Source organism: Gopherus evgoodei, chromosome 4 (genome assembly GCF_007399415.2).
Source record: "Gopherus evgoodei ecotype Sinaloan lineage chromosome 4, rGopEvg1_v1.p, whole genome shotgun sequence".
Classification (NCBI taxonomy): Eukaryota; Metazoa; Chordata; order Testudines; family Testudinidae; genus Gopherus; species Gopherus evgoodei.
Genome location: NC_044325.1, coordinates 122,012,316 through 122,028,977, shown reverse-complemented (window position 1 = coordinate 122,028,977; position 16,662 = coordinate 122,012,316). Strand labels below are relative to the sequence as shown.

The following is a 16,662-nucleotide window of genomic DNA, read 5'->3' as shown; positions in this document are numbered from 1 at the left end:
TACAGAACCAGTTTCTCCTCTCTTGGTTTTCACACCTCAACTGTTAGAACAGGGCCTCATCCTCCCTGATTGAACTGATCTCGTTATCTCTAGCTTGCTTGCTAGCACACATATATATACCTGCCCCTAGATATTTCCATTACATGCATCTGAGGAAGTGGGTATTCACCCACGAAAGCTCATGCTCCAAAACGTCTGTTAGTCTATAAGGTGCCACAGGATTCTTTGCTGCTTTTACAGATCCAGACTAACACGGCTACCCTCTGATACCTGTCTTCTATGACTTTTCAAAGATAATAGTTAATGGCTCAGATATTTCCTCAGTCAGTTCCTTGAGTATTCTAGGATGCATTTCACCATGCCCTGGTTACTTGAAGTCATCTAACTTGTCCAAGTAACTTTTAACTTGTTCTTTTCCTGTTTTAACATATGAACCTACCCTATTTTCACTGGCATTCTCTATGGCAACCTTGGTGAAAACCGAAACAAAGAAGTCATTAAGCACTTCTGCCATTTCCACATTTTCTGTTATTATTTTTCCCTCTTCATGAGTAATGGGCCTGCCCTATCCTTGGTTTTCCTCTTGCTTCTAATGTATTTGCAGAAAGTTTTCTTTTTACTCTTTATGTCTCTAACTAGTTTGATCTTTTTTGTGCCTTGGCCTTTCTAATTTTGCCCCTACATACATGTGTTATTTGTTTATATTCCTCCTTTGTAATTTGACCTTGTTTCCACTTTTTGTAGGACTCTTTTTTGATTTTTAGATCAGTTGAGATCTCCTGGTTTAAAGCAGGGTGGTCTCTTGCCATACTTCCTGTCTTTTTTACACAGTGGGAGAGTTTGCTCTTGTGCCCCTAATAATGTTTTTCTGAAAAACTGCCAGCTATCTTCTATTTTTCCCCCTTCTCATGAGATCTTACCTACCAACTCCCTGAGTTTGCTAAAGTCTGCCTTCTTGAAATCTATTGTCTTTATTTTGCTGTTTCCCCTCCTACCATTCCTTAGAATCATGAACTCATTATTTCATGATCGCTTTAACCCAAGCTGCCTTTCACTTCCAAATTCTCAACTAGTGCCTCCTTATTTGTCAAAATCAAGTCTAGAACAGCCTCTCCCCTAGTAGCTTTCTCCACTTTCTGGAACAAAAAATTGTCTCTAATCCATTCCAAGGATTTACTGGATAATCTGTGCCTTGCGGTGTTATTTTCCCAACAGATGTCTGGGTAGTTGAAATCCCCCATTACCACTAAGTGCTGTGCTTTGGATGTTTTTGTTAGTTGTTTGAAAAACTCCTCATCCACCTCTTCTTCCTGGTTAAGGTGGTCTGTAGAAGACCCCTACTGTGACATCAGCTTTATTTTTTACCACTTTTATCCTTATCCAGAGCATTTTCAACAAGTCTGTCTTCTATTTCCATCTCAACCTCAGATCAAGTGTATACATGCTTAATATATAAGGCAACACCTCCTCTTCCCCCCTGCCTATCCTTCCTCAGCAAACTGTACCCTTCTATACTAATATTTCAATCATGCGTATTGTCCCACCAGGTCTCTGTGATGCCAGCTATGTCATAGTTGTGGTCATTGACCAGCACTATGAGTTCTTCTGCTTATTCCCCATATTCTTGCATTAGTATACAGACATTTAAGATAGTAATTTGATTCCCTCCACAAAGTTCAGTCTTGTCTCTTGTTGATCCCTGCTATTACAGCCCATGCTCTCCCCAATTTCTGACCCTTCTCCCAAATCCCCATGTGTTTGACTTACCTGTAGGCTTTGGTCTCCTGCCCCCTTCAAACCTAGTTTAAAGCCCTCCTCACTAGTTTAATAGTCTTCCCCTTCCTCAATAGGTGGATCCCATCTCTGCTTAGCAGTCTTTCTTCCTGGAACATCATCCCGTGGTCAAGAAAGCCAAAGCCCTCCTGGTGACACCATCTTAGCAGCCAGGCATTCACTTTCAGGATGCATCTGTCTGCCCAGGCCCCTACCCTTGACTGGAAGGATCGAAGAGAACACCACCTGCACTCCGACCTCCTTCATCCATACCCCCAGAACCCAGTAGTAATTTTTGATCTGCTGCGGGTCATACCTCGCAGTATCATTAGTGCCCACATGGATGAATAGCATGGGGTAGTAATCAGAGAGTCGGATGATCCTTGACAATCCCTCCGTAACGTCTCGGATATGGGTCCCTGGAAGGCAGGGTCAGGATAACAGATAGGTGCCTCCATCCCCCTCAGAAGAGAGTCTCCAATCACCACTACTCCAAGTTTCCTCCTGGGAGTGGTGGCTGAAGACCTCCCAGCCTTGGGGATACATGGCTTCTCCTCCTCCACCTTAGCGGGCTATTCCTCATCTCTAATTGCCAGAGCAGCATAACAGTTCTCCATCAACATTGGAGGTGGGATGGGTGTCGTGGTGGAGTATTGCCTGCTGCCAGAAGTAACCAGCTGCCAATGTCCTCCCTCTGACAGAGTCATATCCTCCTCCCCCAGTGGTGTGCCAGGAGTCCTCTGTAGCTGGATAACTTCTCCTGTCTTTGACATCTCATCAATACTCTCGAGGAATTCCTCATGTGCACGGATGCTCCTCAGCCTAGTCACCTCCTCCACCACCTCCCACCTGCTTCCTGAGAGATTCCTCTAGCAGGCACTTTTCACACTGGATGGTCCCCTCAGCATGGTTTTATGTGAGTGGGAAATGCAGGCCACAGTCTCTGCAAAACCACACCAAGATCTGGGTAGAGACATCCATGGTCGGGTTCTCCTGTCTGGCTACAGGTACAAGTGGAGGAGATAGGAGCAGTATTGGCACAGGTGATATGGCCCTTCCTAACCATAGTCACTGCCTCAAGACTCCCTCCTACAAGCCCTCTTTCAAACTCCCTTGTTTGCAGTCCCCTGGTCACTTAGCCTCTGGCTTTTAAGGCCTTCTCTGCTAGGTCAGTCCTATCCTCTTGTTAATCACACAGGGGGAAGGTGATCATTAGCCTGACTGAGGCTGATCAAGGGTGATCAAGGCAACAAGGCTCAAACAGTCCCCAGACACACAATCCCAACTGTCCCAATAACTGAAATAAACCTGAAAGAGAAAGAAAGACACAAACAAACAGTCAAGCAAACTCAGACTCACTCACCCCAAGGTTTGTACTCACACCTTGTTTGATTCGGCAGAGGGATTGCCTTCTCATTCTCCCCCCTCTCAAACTCTCCTGTTTGTGGTCCCCTATTCTCTAGCTCCCCCTGATAATAAGATACTTTGTCAAACAGGAGAGTATCTCACGCAAAGTTTTTCCCCCAGTCATTAACAACCCGGCTGGTTATAACCCTCCATTCATAAAACAAGGCAGTTGGCAGCTAGATAAAAGATACTGAGTGTCTCTCTGCATTCCCCTGATAAAGCAGACTAATTAAGTTGACTTAGGTCAGGGGTGGTAGGTCAGAAGTGGTGTGCCAAGTCTTCATTTATTCACTCTAATTTAAGGTTTCGCGTGCCAGTAATACATTTTAACATTTTTGGAAGGTCTCTTTCTATAAGTCTATAATATGTAACTAAACTATTGTTATATGTAAAGTAAATTAAGGTTTTAAAAATGTTTAAGAAGAATCATTTAAAATTAAATTAAAATGCAGAGCCCCCCAAACTGGTGGCCAGGACCCAGGCAACGTGAGTGCCACTGAAAATCAGCTCACGTGCTGCCTTCAGCACGCATGCCGCAGGTTGCCTACGCCGACCTAGGTTATGTCAATGTACAGCCACTGCAGTAATTGAATCTGATTTACATGTCCAAATCCGGCTCCTTGGGTCGGTGGCGTGCGTCCTCACTAGGAGCCCTTGCACCAATTTAACTGCCATTGGGGGATGGTTTCTGAAAGGCAGCAACAGCTGATGTAGGCAACAGTGTCTACACACTGACACTGCATTGACCTAACTACATCTCCTTAAGTGCAACACCTCTTGTGGAGGTGGAATTAAGTCGGTGTAGTGGGCGAGTTGCATTGGTGGGAGCTACATTTTAGTGTAGATGATTACAGAGTTAGGCTGACATAAAATGCATGATGTTGACCTAAGTGTGTAGTGTAGACCAGCCCTAATTCTTTGATCTTCATCACAAATAGGACACTCTCCTGCTGTGTGCTCCTTCTTGGAGATTTTGTGATCTCTTGTCAATTTCACAATCTTGATTAGCTAGTGGTTGTACATGTAGATAGACTTAAATTCTAAGACACACAATACACAATGGACAGCCAGGCAGAGATAAGCATCTCCTACCCATTGCTGGATAAAACCTGTTTATCAGCTTCAGATAACTTGTCTTAATTTACATAGCTTTAGAACATACTTCTCACTATAGATGAATAACTCCTTAAACATCATTTGTACATGCATCTCACCATGATTAGAACAACCAATGTGTTACTGGCTGTTGGTATAGTCCTTACATACTGCCCCTTTGGTGCACAGTTATGTAGACATCAGACCCACAAGATCCCTTGCAAATAACCGTGCACCTCTTGTGCCCTCAGCCAGTTGGCACCAAGAGATGTCTGGGTTACAGTCATACTGATAACACAGCTCAGGCAGCAAGTGTTACTGAGATTGGCTTGTGGGCTGGCCCCCACCTACTTTCCCTGGCTCTCAGGATCCTGCTACCCAGCCTTCTCTCCCTACTGCTTGCAGCCTGCTGCTCACCCTCACACATATTGGCCATCTCTATGTCAGCCATATTCACTGTCCCCAGGATGTCACTGTTAAACCTTAGTCCCAGATTTGGACCTTAGCGTCCAAAATATGGGGGTTAGCATGAAAGCCTCCAAGCTTAGTTACCAGCTTGGACCTGGTACTTGCTGCCACCACCCAAAAAATTAGAGTGTTTTGGGGCACTCTGGTCCCCCTGAAAAACCTTCCCTGGGGACCCCAAGACCCAAATCCCTTGAGTCTCACAACAAAGGGAAATAATCCTGTTTCCCTTCCCTCCTCCAGGTGCTCCTGGAGAGATACACAGACACAAGCTCTGTGAAACTACACAGAGTGATTCCCCCTCTCCGTTCCCCAGTCCTGGGAACAAAAAGGACTTTCCTATTCCCCAGAGGGAATACAAAATCAGGCTAGCCAATTCAACACACACAGACCTCCCCTGATTTCTTCCTCCCACCAATTCCCTGGTGAGTACAGACTCAATTTCCCTGAAGTAAAGAAAAACTCCAACAGGTCTTAAAAGAAAGCTTTATATAAAAAAGAAAGAAAAAATACAAATGTTCTCTCTGTATTAAGATGATACAACACAGGGTCAATTGCTTAAAAGAATATTGAATAAACAGCCTTATTCAAAAAGAAGACAAATCAAAGCACTCCAGCACTTATATTCATGCAAATACCAAAGAAAAGAAACCATAGAACTTACTGTCTGATCTCTTTGTCCTTACACTTAGAAACAGAAGACTAGAAAATAGAACTACTTCTCCAAAGCTCAGAGGAAGCAGGCAGACAGAAACAAAAGACTCAGAGACACAATTCCCTCCACCCAAAGTTGAAAAAATCCAGTTTCCTGATTGGTTCTCTGGTCAGGTGTTTCAGGTGAAAGAGACATTAACCCTTAGCTATCTGTTTATGACAGTCACTTTGCTCTCCTTATTACTCTGGTTAAAACAGCACCCACTACTGGCTAGGTGCTGATCTGAATCCCTGCCAGTCCCAGAATATCCCGGAGACCAGTCCTGTCTCCCCGACTCATTATAGATAAGGGATACCCACTTGTGGACCAACAGCTCATTACAGAATGTTGTTAGGACTCTCCAACCCATTAGAAATGGACACTCAATCTCTCTTTCCTTTTGACTCAGATGAGCATTCCCTTGTGGAATACACAGGAACTGACACAACAGGTGCACATGGAAATGAATTCCCTCAGGAGGCTGTCATGCCACTAGGAGTATTGCAATTTATCTGTGCTTGTCTAGAGCAGAAAATCTCCTAAACACCACCGACAGCAGTGAATGAGGCAAAAATAAACAATTTCCTCTTGATATCTTTGGCTCCTGCAGATTAAGTCGTGTGATTTCACAGTTGCTTGTTGTGGGGAGCTCTTTTCTGCTCTTGGTTCAAACCGGGCCCTGAGAGAACTGGATGTATGTGAGAACAAACTGGAAGATTCAGGGGTGAAGCAGTTGTGCGAAGGACTGAAACATCGAAACTGCAAAGTGCAGAAATTGTGGTAAGTTGCAGCTGAGATTTGAACCTGTGACCCTGGTTATCTGTGGTTATTAACACAGTGTCAGGATTAAGGTCTTTTTACTAGAATCATAGGGTTACTGTCCATGCCTGTAACCCAAGAACTGGCCTCATTTTTCTCTCACTGCTATGCAGATAGGCTGCAATTTACTAGTGAAAAACCTGAATGATCTAGTGTCTCTTGCTCATGCTCCAATACGTCTGTTAGTCTACAAGGTGCCACAGGACTCTTTGCTGCTTTACAGATCCAGACTAACACGGCTACCCCACTGATACTAGTGTCTCTTAGTGCACTCAGAAGCTGCATATTGTCATGTTAAAACCTCCAGTTCTTTCTCTTAATAAGCAGGAATGAGAACACAGGTCTGAAAGCCTTTCACAATTTAATTAAAAGAACCTTCCTTCATTCAAATAATTTACCACCATTACCACAAATAATCCTGGGACAAAGACAAACCAACCGAAACAGAAAAAGAGAGGCAGAGTGAAAAGACCCAGAGGAGAGCATTAGCTTACATGTTATTTGCAGCTCACATAAACACACAGCCACGTATTTTAAACCTTCAGCTACCAGTGAATGTTTTTAGATATCTGTGCCACAACACTGAAGAGAATCAGGAGAAGTGCTTAAAAGAGTCATTGAGAATGTGCGGGACGAGAGAGAAAACAAGACTAGAGAAGATGAAAGGCAGATAGGAGGAATGGAAGCAAGTTCTGTAGAACTTTGGAGTGGTAACTATGTTTTTTAAATGTCCAGCTCTTCGCACAATCCTAAATATTCGCCCCTCACCCCAGTCTGTGGTTCTGAGATGTTCTAAACCTGTCCCTTTCAGAGACTTAATGGAAGTCCTTTGGCCTAGGGTATATAGGAGATCAGACTAGATGATCATAGTGGTCTCATCTGGCCTTAGAATCTATGAATATTCCCTCTGCAGATTTATTCAGCCTCTGCCTGAGGAATTGCTTGGGGCAATATTGACCTGCAGCCAGCAGATTCCTCTCACTCTTGTGCTACTCTTCACATTCCCCACATAGGATTAGCAGGGCCATTGGTTCAGGGATCACTATATCCCTTCCCACTGCTGCTGACGCTGCTGCAGAGGCAAGGAATGAACAGAGGGCATTATGCGGGGTGGTTATCAGACCTGCATATTTGGCTCCTACTATTATCGAAAGGAACTTTTGTCTGAACATGTGCATTTCTGGTGTAAATCTACTGGAGATTCAGAATTGTGAGAGTGCAAGGGTTGTTTGCACAAGAAAGTTGTTGTACACTCTTAATTAGCTTTTAGAGAGGAAGTCTGGTCTAGAGATTAGGGCAATAACTTGGGACTCTTGGGTTCCATTCACTCCTCTGCCAGACCCCCTGTATGATCTTGGGCAAATCACTTAGTCTTTCTGTGCCTCAGCTATGTAGATGGGGATAGTAGCTCTGCCCTACCTCACAGGAGTATCAGGAAGAGAAATACACTGTAAAAGATTGAGTTGTTTAGGTACTATGCAGACCTGCCACCATTTATAAAACAACCCATAGATTCTATTAACGTATATTAAAATTAATTCACAGACATAATGCCTGTTTGTCCTACTCAGACCCACTGTGTGAATTCATTCCATTCATCTAAACTAGCATTCATTGCACACCATCGGGGTAAATTTGGATACAATCTGGGTTTTATCCAAATGTCCTTCATGGTTTTCCCCTTGCCTCCCTCCCAAACTGCCCTCGACTGGTTCCTCTTGCTGCATCTGTCTCTCTACCTCTTCTTGTCCTTGTGTTATGGGAATCTAGCTCCTGACATCGTCTTAGTGCAAAGCAGAAAGCAGCTGTTGATGGGGGGCAAGGATGTGGCCTGATGAGCCGCTTCTTAAACCCAACTTAACAGGAGTGAAACATGAGCAGTAGCATTTCATACGGAGTGTGTATTGTCGTATGGAGTAGGAGCCCCACCATAAGAAGATGCTTCCTTTTCGGGGCTGTCCTTTGTTCTTGGAGCCCCGTCTAACATCTGTCTGTCAATTCCCCTCCTTCGCCTCATTTGAATCTCTCATGAAAACTCACTTTTCAGCATCTGCTACAAAACAGTGTCTCTGCACTGTAATCTCTAACACAATTAATAAAAAACTAACCTCCCAAATCAAACCACAGCATTTAAATCACCCCAAGCCATGTCTGTGAATGTACCCCTGAGTAATGTACCTATACTTGCTTTGTAACCCAAGTCCTCCTCACCTCCCTAGTGTAATATCCTCACTTGTCTGTTATATCCATCATTTAGGGTCCAACAGGTAAGCAGATTCTTACATCTGTGTGGAGTCCTATTGAAGTCAGTGGAGCTCTGACTCTGGTAAAGAGTCCAGCTGTGCAAATTCTACTGCAAGATCGGGTCCTTGGATTATAAACAGTTCAGGGGAGGGACCTGTGTTCTATGTCACTTGTGTGCTATAAAGTATCAGCCAGATGTCTGTGCCACAAGCTCTCGTTAACCCCTTCTCTCCCCGTATGGGATTGGTACATCCCACCGCAAGGGGAAATCTCCCTCTGTATGTTTACTGCAGTGAAGCTTAGCACATGCTGTTTACAGTCGTGGTAACCTCTATTTTGCGATGGGGGTTGTGCATTTTTTGGAAGAGAATGGTAGAGAGATTCTGGTGGGCTGGCAAAGGATAAAATGCCTATAGGTTTTGTTAAAAAGAAATTATGAACTCCAGCCCAAATTCAAAACTTAATGAACTTCTAGTCAAGGCAGCTGATGTCTTTCAGGATGGTGTCAGGACCTTAAAACCTACCAAAGCAACAGGTGTCCTTGCAAGGGGAGAAATTCCTACATTTTTGCAAAGCTCATCCTGTACATTTTGTGATAGAGCCAAAGGTAGAAGCAGAATTTCAGTATTGATAGGACTCTGGAATTATTTCAAGGTTAACTGGTGTGAATGGAGAACTCCTGTAGTGATGAAAAGTTATGGATGAAAAGCTGGCTGGATCTGTGGTGATATCAAGGTTACCATTAATCCATTATTGCATATGGATACGTATCCATTACCTAGAATAGGTGATATATTTGCAGGTGGTAAGCATTTCTCCTCAAGCAATCTCTCCCAAGCCTACCCAGAAATAGAGGCAGAAGACAGTGACAAGTACCACCCCACAACTGACATATTTCAATATAACAGACTAGTGTTTGGAATAGCATTCACACCTGCTATTTAGCAGTGAGCCATGGACCATATAACAGAGTATTCTTGGCACTTGGAGTTACTAGGATGATCGACTGTTCATGGGGCCTAATAATGAAGAGCATTTTGAAAGCCTCTGAAAGGTGCTCTCTGTGGGCTTGTCTACATGCATAGCTAAGGCCCTGTGTGGACACTCCCATTTCAGAAGAAGAGTGCCCTTTTCTGATCTCAGAGTAGCAGCCATGTTAATCTGTATCCGCAAAAAGAACAGGAATACTTGTGGCACCTTAGAGACTAACAAATTTATTGTAGCATAAGCTTTCGTGGGCTACAGCTCACTTCATCTGATGCATCCAGTGGAAGATACAGTAGGTATATACACAAACACAAAGAACATGAAACAATGAGTGTTACCATACACATTATAAGGAAAGTGATCAGTTAAGGTGAGCTGTTGTCAGCAGGAGAGAAAAAGAACTGTTTGCAGTGGTAATGAAAATGGCCCATTTCCAGCACTTATAGACTCATAGACTCTAGGACTGGAAGGGACCTCGAGAGGTCATCGAGTCCAGTCCCCTGCCCTCATGGCAGGACCAAATACTGTCTAGACCATCCCTAACAGACATTTATCTAACCTACTCTTAAATATCTCCAGAGATGGAGATTCCACAACCTCCCTAGGCAATTTATTCCAGTGTTTAACTACCCTGACAGTTAGGAACTTTTTCCTAATGTCCAACCTAAATCTCCCTTGCTGCAGTTTAAGCCCATTGCTTCTTGTTCTATCATTGGAGGCTAAGGTGAACAAGTTTTCTCCCTCCTCCTGATGACACCCTTTTAAAAAACTGAAAACTGCTATCACGTCCCCTCTCAGTCTTCTCTTTTCCAAACTAAACAAACCCAATTCCTTCAGCCTTCCTTCATAGGTCATGTTCTCAAGACCTTTAATCATCCTTGTTGCTCTTCTCTGGATCCTCTCCAATTTCTCCACATCTTTCTTGAAATGCGGTGCCCAGAACTGGACACAATACTCCAGTTGAGGCCTAACCAGCGCAGAGTAAAGCGGAAGAATGACTTCTCGTGTCTTGTTTACAACACACCTGTTAATGCATCCCAGAATCATGTTTGCTTTTTTTGCAACAGTATCACACTGTTGACTCATATTAAGCTTGTGGTCTACTATGACCCCTAGATCTCTTTCTTCCATACTCCTTCCTAGACAGTCTCTTCCCATTCTGTATGTGTGACACTGATTGTTCCTTCCTAGGTGGAGCACTTTGCATTTATTTTTATTGAACTTCATCTTGTTTACCTCAGACCATTTCTCCAATTTGTCCAGATCATTTTGAATTTTGACCCTGTCCTCCAAAGCAGTTGCAATCCCTCCCAGTTTGGTATCGTCCGCAAACTTAATAAGCGTACTTTCTATGCCAACATCTAAATCGTTGCTGAAGATATTGAACAGAACCGGTCCCAAAACAGACCCCTGCGGAACCCCACTTGTTATACCTTTCCAGCAGGATTGAGAGCCATTAACAACTACTTTCTGAGTACGGTTATCCAGCCAGTTATGCACCCACCTTATAGTAGCACCATCTAAATTGTACTTTCCTAGTTTATCTATAAGAATATCATGCGAGACTGTATCAAATGCCTTACTAAAGTCTAGGTATATCACATCCACCGCTTCTCCCTTATCCACAAGGCTCGTTATGCTATCAGATTAGTTTGACACGATTTGTTCTTTACAAATCCATGCTGGCTATTCCCTATCACCTCACCACCTTCCAAGTGTTTGCAGATGATTTCTTTGATTACCTGCTCCATTATCTTCCCTGGCACAGAAGTTAAACTAACTGGTCTGTAGTTTCCTAGGTTGTTTTTATTTCCCTTTTTATAGATGGGCACTATATTTGCCCCCTTCCAGTCTTCTGGAATCTCCCCCGTCTCCCATGATTTCCCAAAGATAATAGCTAGAGACTCAGATACCTCTTCTATTAACTCCTTGAGTATTCTAGGATGCGTTTCATCAGGCCCTGGTGACTTGCAGGCATCTAACTTTTCTAAGTGATTTTTTACTTGCTCTTTTTTTATTTTCTCTTCTAAACCTACCCTCTTCCTGTAAGCATTCAATATACTAGACATTCCTTCAGACTTCTCAGTGAAGACTGAAACAAAGAAGTCATTAAGCATCTCTGCCATTTCCAAGTCTCCCGTTACTGTTTCCCCCTTCTCATTGAGCAGTGGGCCTACCCTGTCCTTAGTCTTCCTCTTGCTTCTAATGTATTGATAAAAAGTCTTCTTGTTTCCCTTTATTCCCATAGCTAGTTTGAGCTCATCTTGTGCCTTTGCCTTTCTAATCTTTCCTCTGCATTCCTGTGTTATTTGCCTATATTCATCCTTCGTGATCTGAACTAGTTTCCATTTTTTATATGACGCCTTTTTATTTTGTAGGTCACGCAAGATCTCAAGGGTAAGCCAAGGTGGTCTTTTGCCACATTTTCTATCTTTCCTAACCATCGGAATAACTTGCTTTTGGGCCCTTAATAGCGTCCCTTTGAAAAACTGCCAACTTTCCTCAGTTGTTTTTCCCCTCAGTCTTAATTCCCATGGGACCTTACCTATCAGCTCTCTGAGCTTACCAAAATCCGCCTTCCTGAAATCCATTGTCTCTATTTTGCTGTACTCCCTTCTACCCTTCCTTAGAATTGCAAATTCTATGATTTCATGATCACTTTCACCCAAGCTTCCTTCTACTTTCAAATTCTCAACAAGTTCCTCCCTATTTGTTAAAATCAAGTCTAGAACAGCTTCCCCCCTAGTAGCTTTTTCAACTTTCTGAAACAAAAAGTTGTCTGCAATGCAGTCCAGGAACTTATTGGATAGTCTGTGCCCCGTGGTGTTATTTTCCCAACATATATCTGGATAGTTGAAGTCCCCCATCACCACCAAATCTTGGGCTTTGGATGATTTTGTTAGTTGTTTGAAAAAAGCCTCATCCACCTCTTCCACCTGATTAGGTGGCCTGTAGTAGACTCCCAGCACGACATCACCTGTGTTTTTTTACCCCTTTTAGCCTAACCCAGAGACTCTCCACACTTCTGTCTCCTATGTCCATCTCCACCTCAGTCCAAGTGTGTACATTTTTAATATATAAGGCAACACCTCCTCCCTTTTTCCCCTGTCTATCCTTCCTGAGCAAACTATACCCATCCACACCAACATTCCAGTCATGTGTATTATCCCACCAAGTTTCAGTAATGCCAATAATGTCATAGTTGTATTTATTTATTAGCACTTCCAGTTCTTCCTGCTTATTACCCATACTTCTTGCATTTGTATATAGGCATCTAAGATACTGGTTTGATCTCGCCTCCCAGCTTCGCCCTGACCCTCCTTCCTCTCTGCCATTATAGCTCCTGCTCCCTCCTGTTTCCAACCCATCTCCCAGGTCTTGTTCCCCACTTACCTTTGGGCTTTGCTCACCTGTCCCCGTCGAACCTAGTTTAAAGCCCTCCTTACTAGGTTAGCCAGTCTGTGCGCAAATAAGGCCTTTCCCCTCTTCGAAAGGTGAACGCCATCTGTTCCTAGCAGTCCTTCCTCGAATAGCATCCCGTGGTCGAGGAAGCCAAAGCCCTCCTGGCGACACCATCTTCGCAACCAGGCATTCACCTCCACGATGCATCTGTCTCTGCCCGGACCCCTACCTTCAACAGGAAGAATCGAAGAGAATACCACCTGCGCTCCAAACTCCTTAACCCGTACTCCCAGAGCCCTGTAGTCACTCTTGATCTGCTCAGTGTCACACCTCGCATTTGTGCCCACATGGATGAGTAGCATGGGGTAGTAGTCAGAAGGCTGGATAATCCTCGACAATGCCTCTGTAACATCTCGGATACGGGCCCCTGGCAGGCAGCATACCTCCCGGGATGAACGGTCAGGGCGACAGATGGGTGTCTCCGTCCCCCTCAGCAGAGAGTCTCCAACCACCACTGCCCTACGTTTCTTATCAGTGGTGGCAGGAGACCTCCCAGCCTTAGGGGTACGAGGCTTCACCCCCTTAACTGTTGGGGGTGATTCCTTCTCTCCCGTATCAAGAAGAGCAAAACGGTTATCTTTTACCACAGCAGGAGGGTTCGCAGCAGCGGTGGAGCACTGCCTGCTGCTAGAAGTAACCAGCTGACTGTGTCCACCCTGAACCTCCTCCTCCACTGGTGTGTCAGATACACCCTGAGGCATCTCCTCCTCCTCTGGTGTGTCGGTAGTCCTGTCAACTGGGACAGCTACGTCAGCTGTCTCCACATGGATACTGTCCAGGAATTGCTCATGGATATGGATGTTCCTCAGCCTAGCCACCTCCTCCTGTAGCTCTCCCACCTGCTGCCTGAGAGATTCCACCAGCAGGCACCTTTCACATTGGATGCCACCCCCAGCCTGGATATCAGTAAGTGGAAATTGCAAATTACAGTCTTTGCAAGCCCACACCAGAATCTGGGTAAAAGCATCCATGCTTTGGTGCTCTGTCTGGCTACAGGCGCGGGTGGAGGAGACAGAAGCAGTGCTGGCACAGGTGTTGCGGGTCCTCCTCACCATTGTAAGCCTTCCTCTGTTAAACTCTCAAATTCCTGTCTACAGCTCCCTGTCTGCTCTGCTCTGCTGTAAACAGAAAGGTTTTGGATGTGGCTTGACAAGGAGATATAAGGAACTGTGTGTGTGGGCGGGGGTAAACATGGGGAAATAGTTTTACTTTCTTTACTTCTTTACAGTTCTTTTTCTTTCCTGCTGACAAATGATCTTTTGGGACAATATATGTGAAGCTGAACTCCTAGGAAGTACACAGGAGGAGGAGATTGTGAAGCTTCACCTATGGACTAAGTCTTTGACACATGATCCTAAGTGGGGGACTTTTTGTCTGCTGATCACCTATTGCATGAGGACAGGTCAAAGACAAACTCTGTAAAGGAGTAACTAACATATTCACGAGTGTGCTTGTTCTGAGCTGAAGGCGGCACGTGAGCTGATTTTCAGTGGCACTCACACTGTGCGGGTCCTGCCTACCCAATTCAGGGAGCTCTGCATTTTAATTTAATTTTAAATGAAGCTTCTTAAACATTTTAAAAACCTTATTTACATTACATACAACAATAGTTTAGTTATATATTAGAGACTTATAGAAAGAGACCTTCTAAAAACATTAAAATGTATTACTGACACGTGAAACCTTACATTAGAGTGAATAAATGAAGACTCGGCATACCACTTCTGAAAGATTGCCGACCCCTGCTGTAGACACACATCTGCCTGACATAGAGGATGCACAGGATGGCAAGGGTCAGGAGGGCAAAATTAAGGTTATTGCTGGCCCTCAGTTCTGCATTTTTACACTTTCCAAAGCTGTCTTTTCTTCCTGTAACTTTAACACTGATTTTCTGGCATTTGTGGTTTTAAAATTGCAGTGCTCTATTAAGATTTGTTTTTAAGAAGTTACTGGAAAATATCTACAAACTTGACTCTAGCTTGATAAAGATTTTTGGCAATTGTATTTTTGAAGTGTATAGTTAGAATATATTGCTCTGCAGCAATGCACTTCTGTGTTTCAGGTGGCTGTCTTGGAACATTTCTTGTTAATATAGGTGTGCCATGTCTTTTGTTTCAGAAAGTTTGTAATTGCAGGCATTTGAGCAACTCTATAAATGAAACTGATGGTTCATTTTTCTTTTCACAGCTTGTCTGTCAATCATATAAATGAAAATACAACAAAGGATTTGAAAGTTTTGCAGAAGAAAAAACCTGATCTGTTGATAGTGCATGATAGAGAAATCAACGATTGGACCCTAAATACACAGACAAGCAGGCCTGTGTTTCCTCTACATCCTCAGCATACATTCATTTGTAAATTGTCTTGTAGTGCAGCAATGATGTGGAATATTTTTGAGAGTCACTGGCTGGTTTCTGGATTTGTCCTGCTGTTAAGCATTGTTGTATACTGTTTTCTCTGGTTGATGAATATATAAGTAGCTGAAATCCAAGGTTCTGTGCAAGGTTCATTGATCCTCCTGTTCCTCCCTGAAAGGAATCTTTATCATGCAAGATGTTTGAAGTGGGAATTGAAATATGTCTGACTTCCCTTTAAAGCCAGAATATCAAAACGCCTTGCCTGGGTAATGTGAGCATATTGCTGCAGGATGTACATCCAGAGAGGTCCCACCACCAAGGGAGGTTTGAATGTACTGATACTAACTGGGTTTTCCAGAGACCAACAGACAAGGAAGGGGTTTTTGGCATCCCAAGGCCGAGGGCCTTCTTTTGGTTCAGCAAACAGACAGAGCCTTCTGTCTAAGGGGCCCCAATCCTTGAGCTTACTAGGACCCAATAAGACTGAGGGTGACCTCTGGTAAGCTTTTAGCATGTGTATAGGAACTGGTATTGTTTTGTATATGCTTCCTCTGTAATGTTTTGGATATGTTGTTGTAGCTCCTTGACAGATTAACCACAAGTGGTGGATTCCAGGCAGACCTGCTGGGGAAATCACAGTGAAGTGCAGCCTTAACAGCAAGCCATAACCTCCCTTTGGTGGGAGAGAGACACAAGTCTCTGCCAGGGGAGGTGATGACAGGGAGCCTGAACCTTAAGGGAGAGCTCTCGAGAAGACCAAGAGGGGGATCAAAGCTGCAGTTATTGCTGAACCTGGGATATACCTTATTCAAGAAATGAAGTTACCTAAGTCATCTTCAGTTCCTGGGTTTTATTTGTTGCACAAGTGCCAATATCATGGGGCCATGCACACTCTTGATGCTGCTCCATACTGGTATTGGGAGTGTAACGAGCACAGCACAATGCTGTTCATGCAGGTTTTGCAATATTAGCAGGTTGTTGCTGACAGTTGTGACATGTTTCTCTTTTCAGGTCTCTGTTCCTTTTGAATGACAGGAATGAATCCTTCAGGCACCTGGGCAGGCTGCAGATCTGCACATTTCTGAATCTCAAAACTTGTACCTAACTGTACAAGTTTATTGTATTGTGGCAGGAATCTGTGTGCAGATGTGGTCGTCCCATCTTAAAAAAAGGTATATTGGAATTGGAAAAGGTTCAGAAAAGGGCAACAAAAATTATTAGGGGTATAGAACAGCTTCTGTATGAGGAGCAATTAGTAAGACTAGGACTTTTCAGCTTGGAAAAGAAATGGCTAAGGGAAGATATGATTGAGGTCTATAAAATCATGACTGATGTAGAGAAAGTAGATAAGGAAGTGTT

The 16,662-nt window shown here is 43.8% G+C and overlaps 1 protein-coding gene across 1 annotated transcript in view; it reads left to right on the top strand.

Annotated features, from left to right (window-relative positions):
* LOC115650593 (NACHT, LRR and PYD domains-containing protein 3-like) overlaps window positions 1-15,432 on the top strand; it is a 58,916-nt gene extending 43,484 nt beyond the window's left edge. Inside the window, exons 11-12 of the mRNA XM_030560780.1 lie at window positions 6,045-6,214; window positions 15,134-15,432. Of these exons, the coding sequence (XP_030416640.1) occupies window positions 6,045-6,117 (73 nt within the window). The 3' untranslated portion in view covers window positions 6,118-6,214; window positions 15,134-15,432. The remainder of the gene's footprint in view (window positions 1-6,044; window positions 6,215-15,133) is intronic.
* The last annotated feature ends 1,230 nt before the right edge of the window (window positions 15,433-16,662 follow it).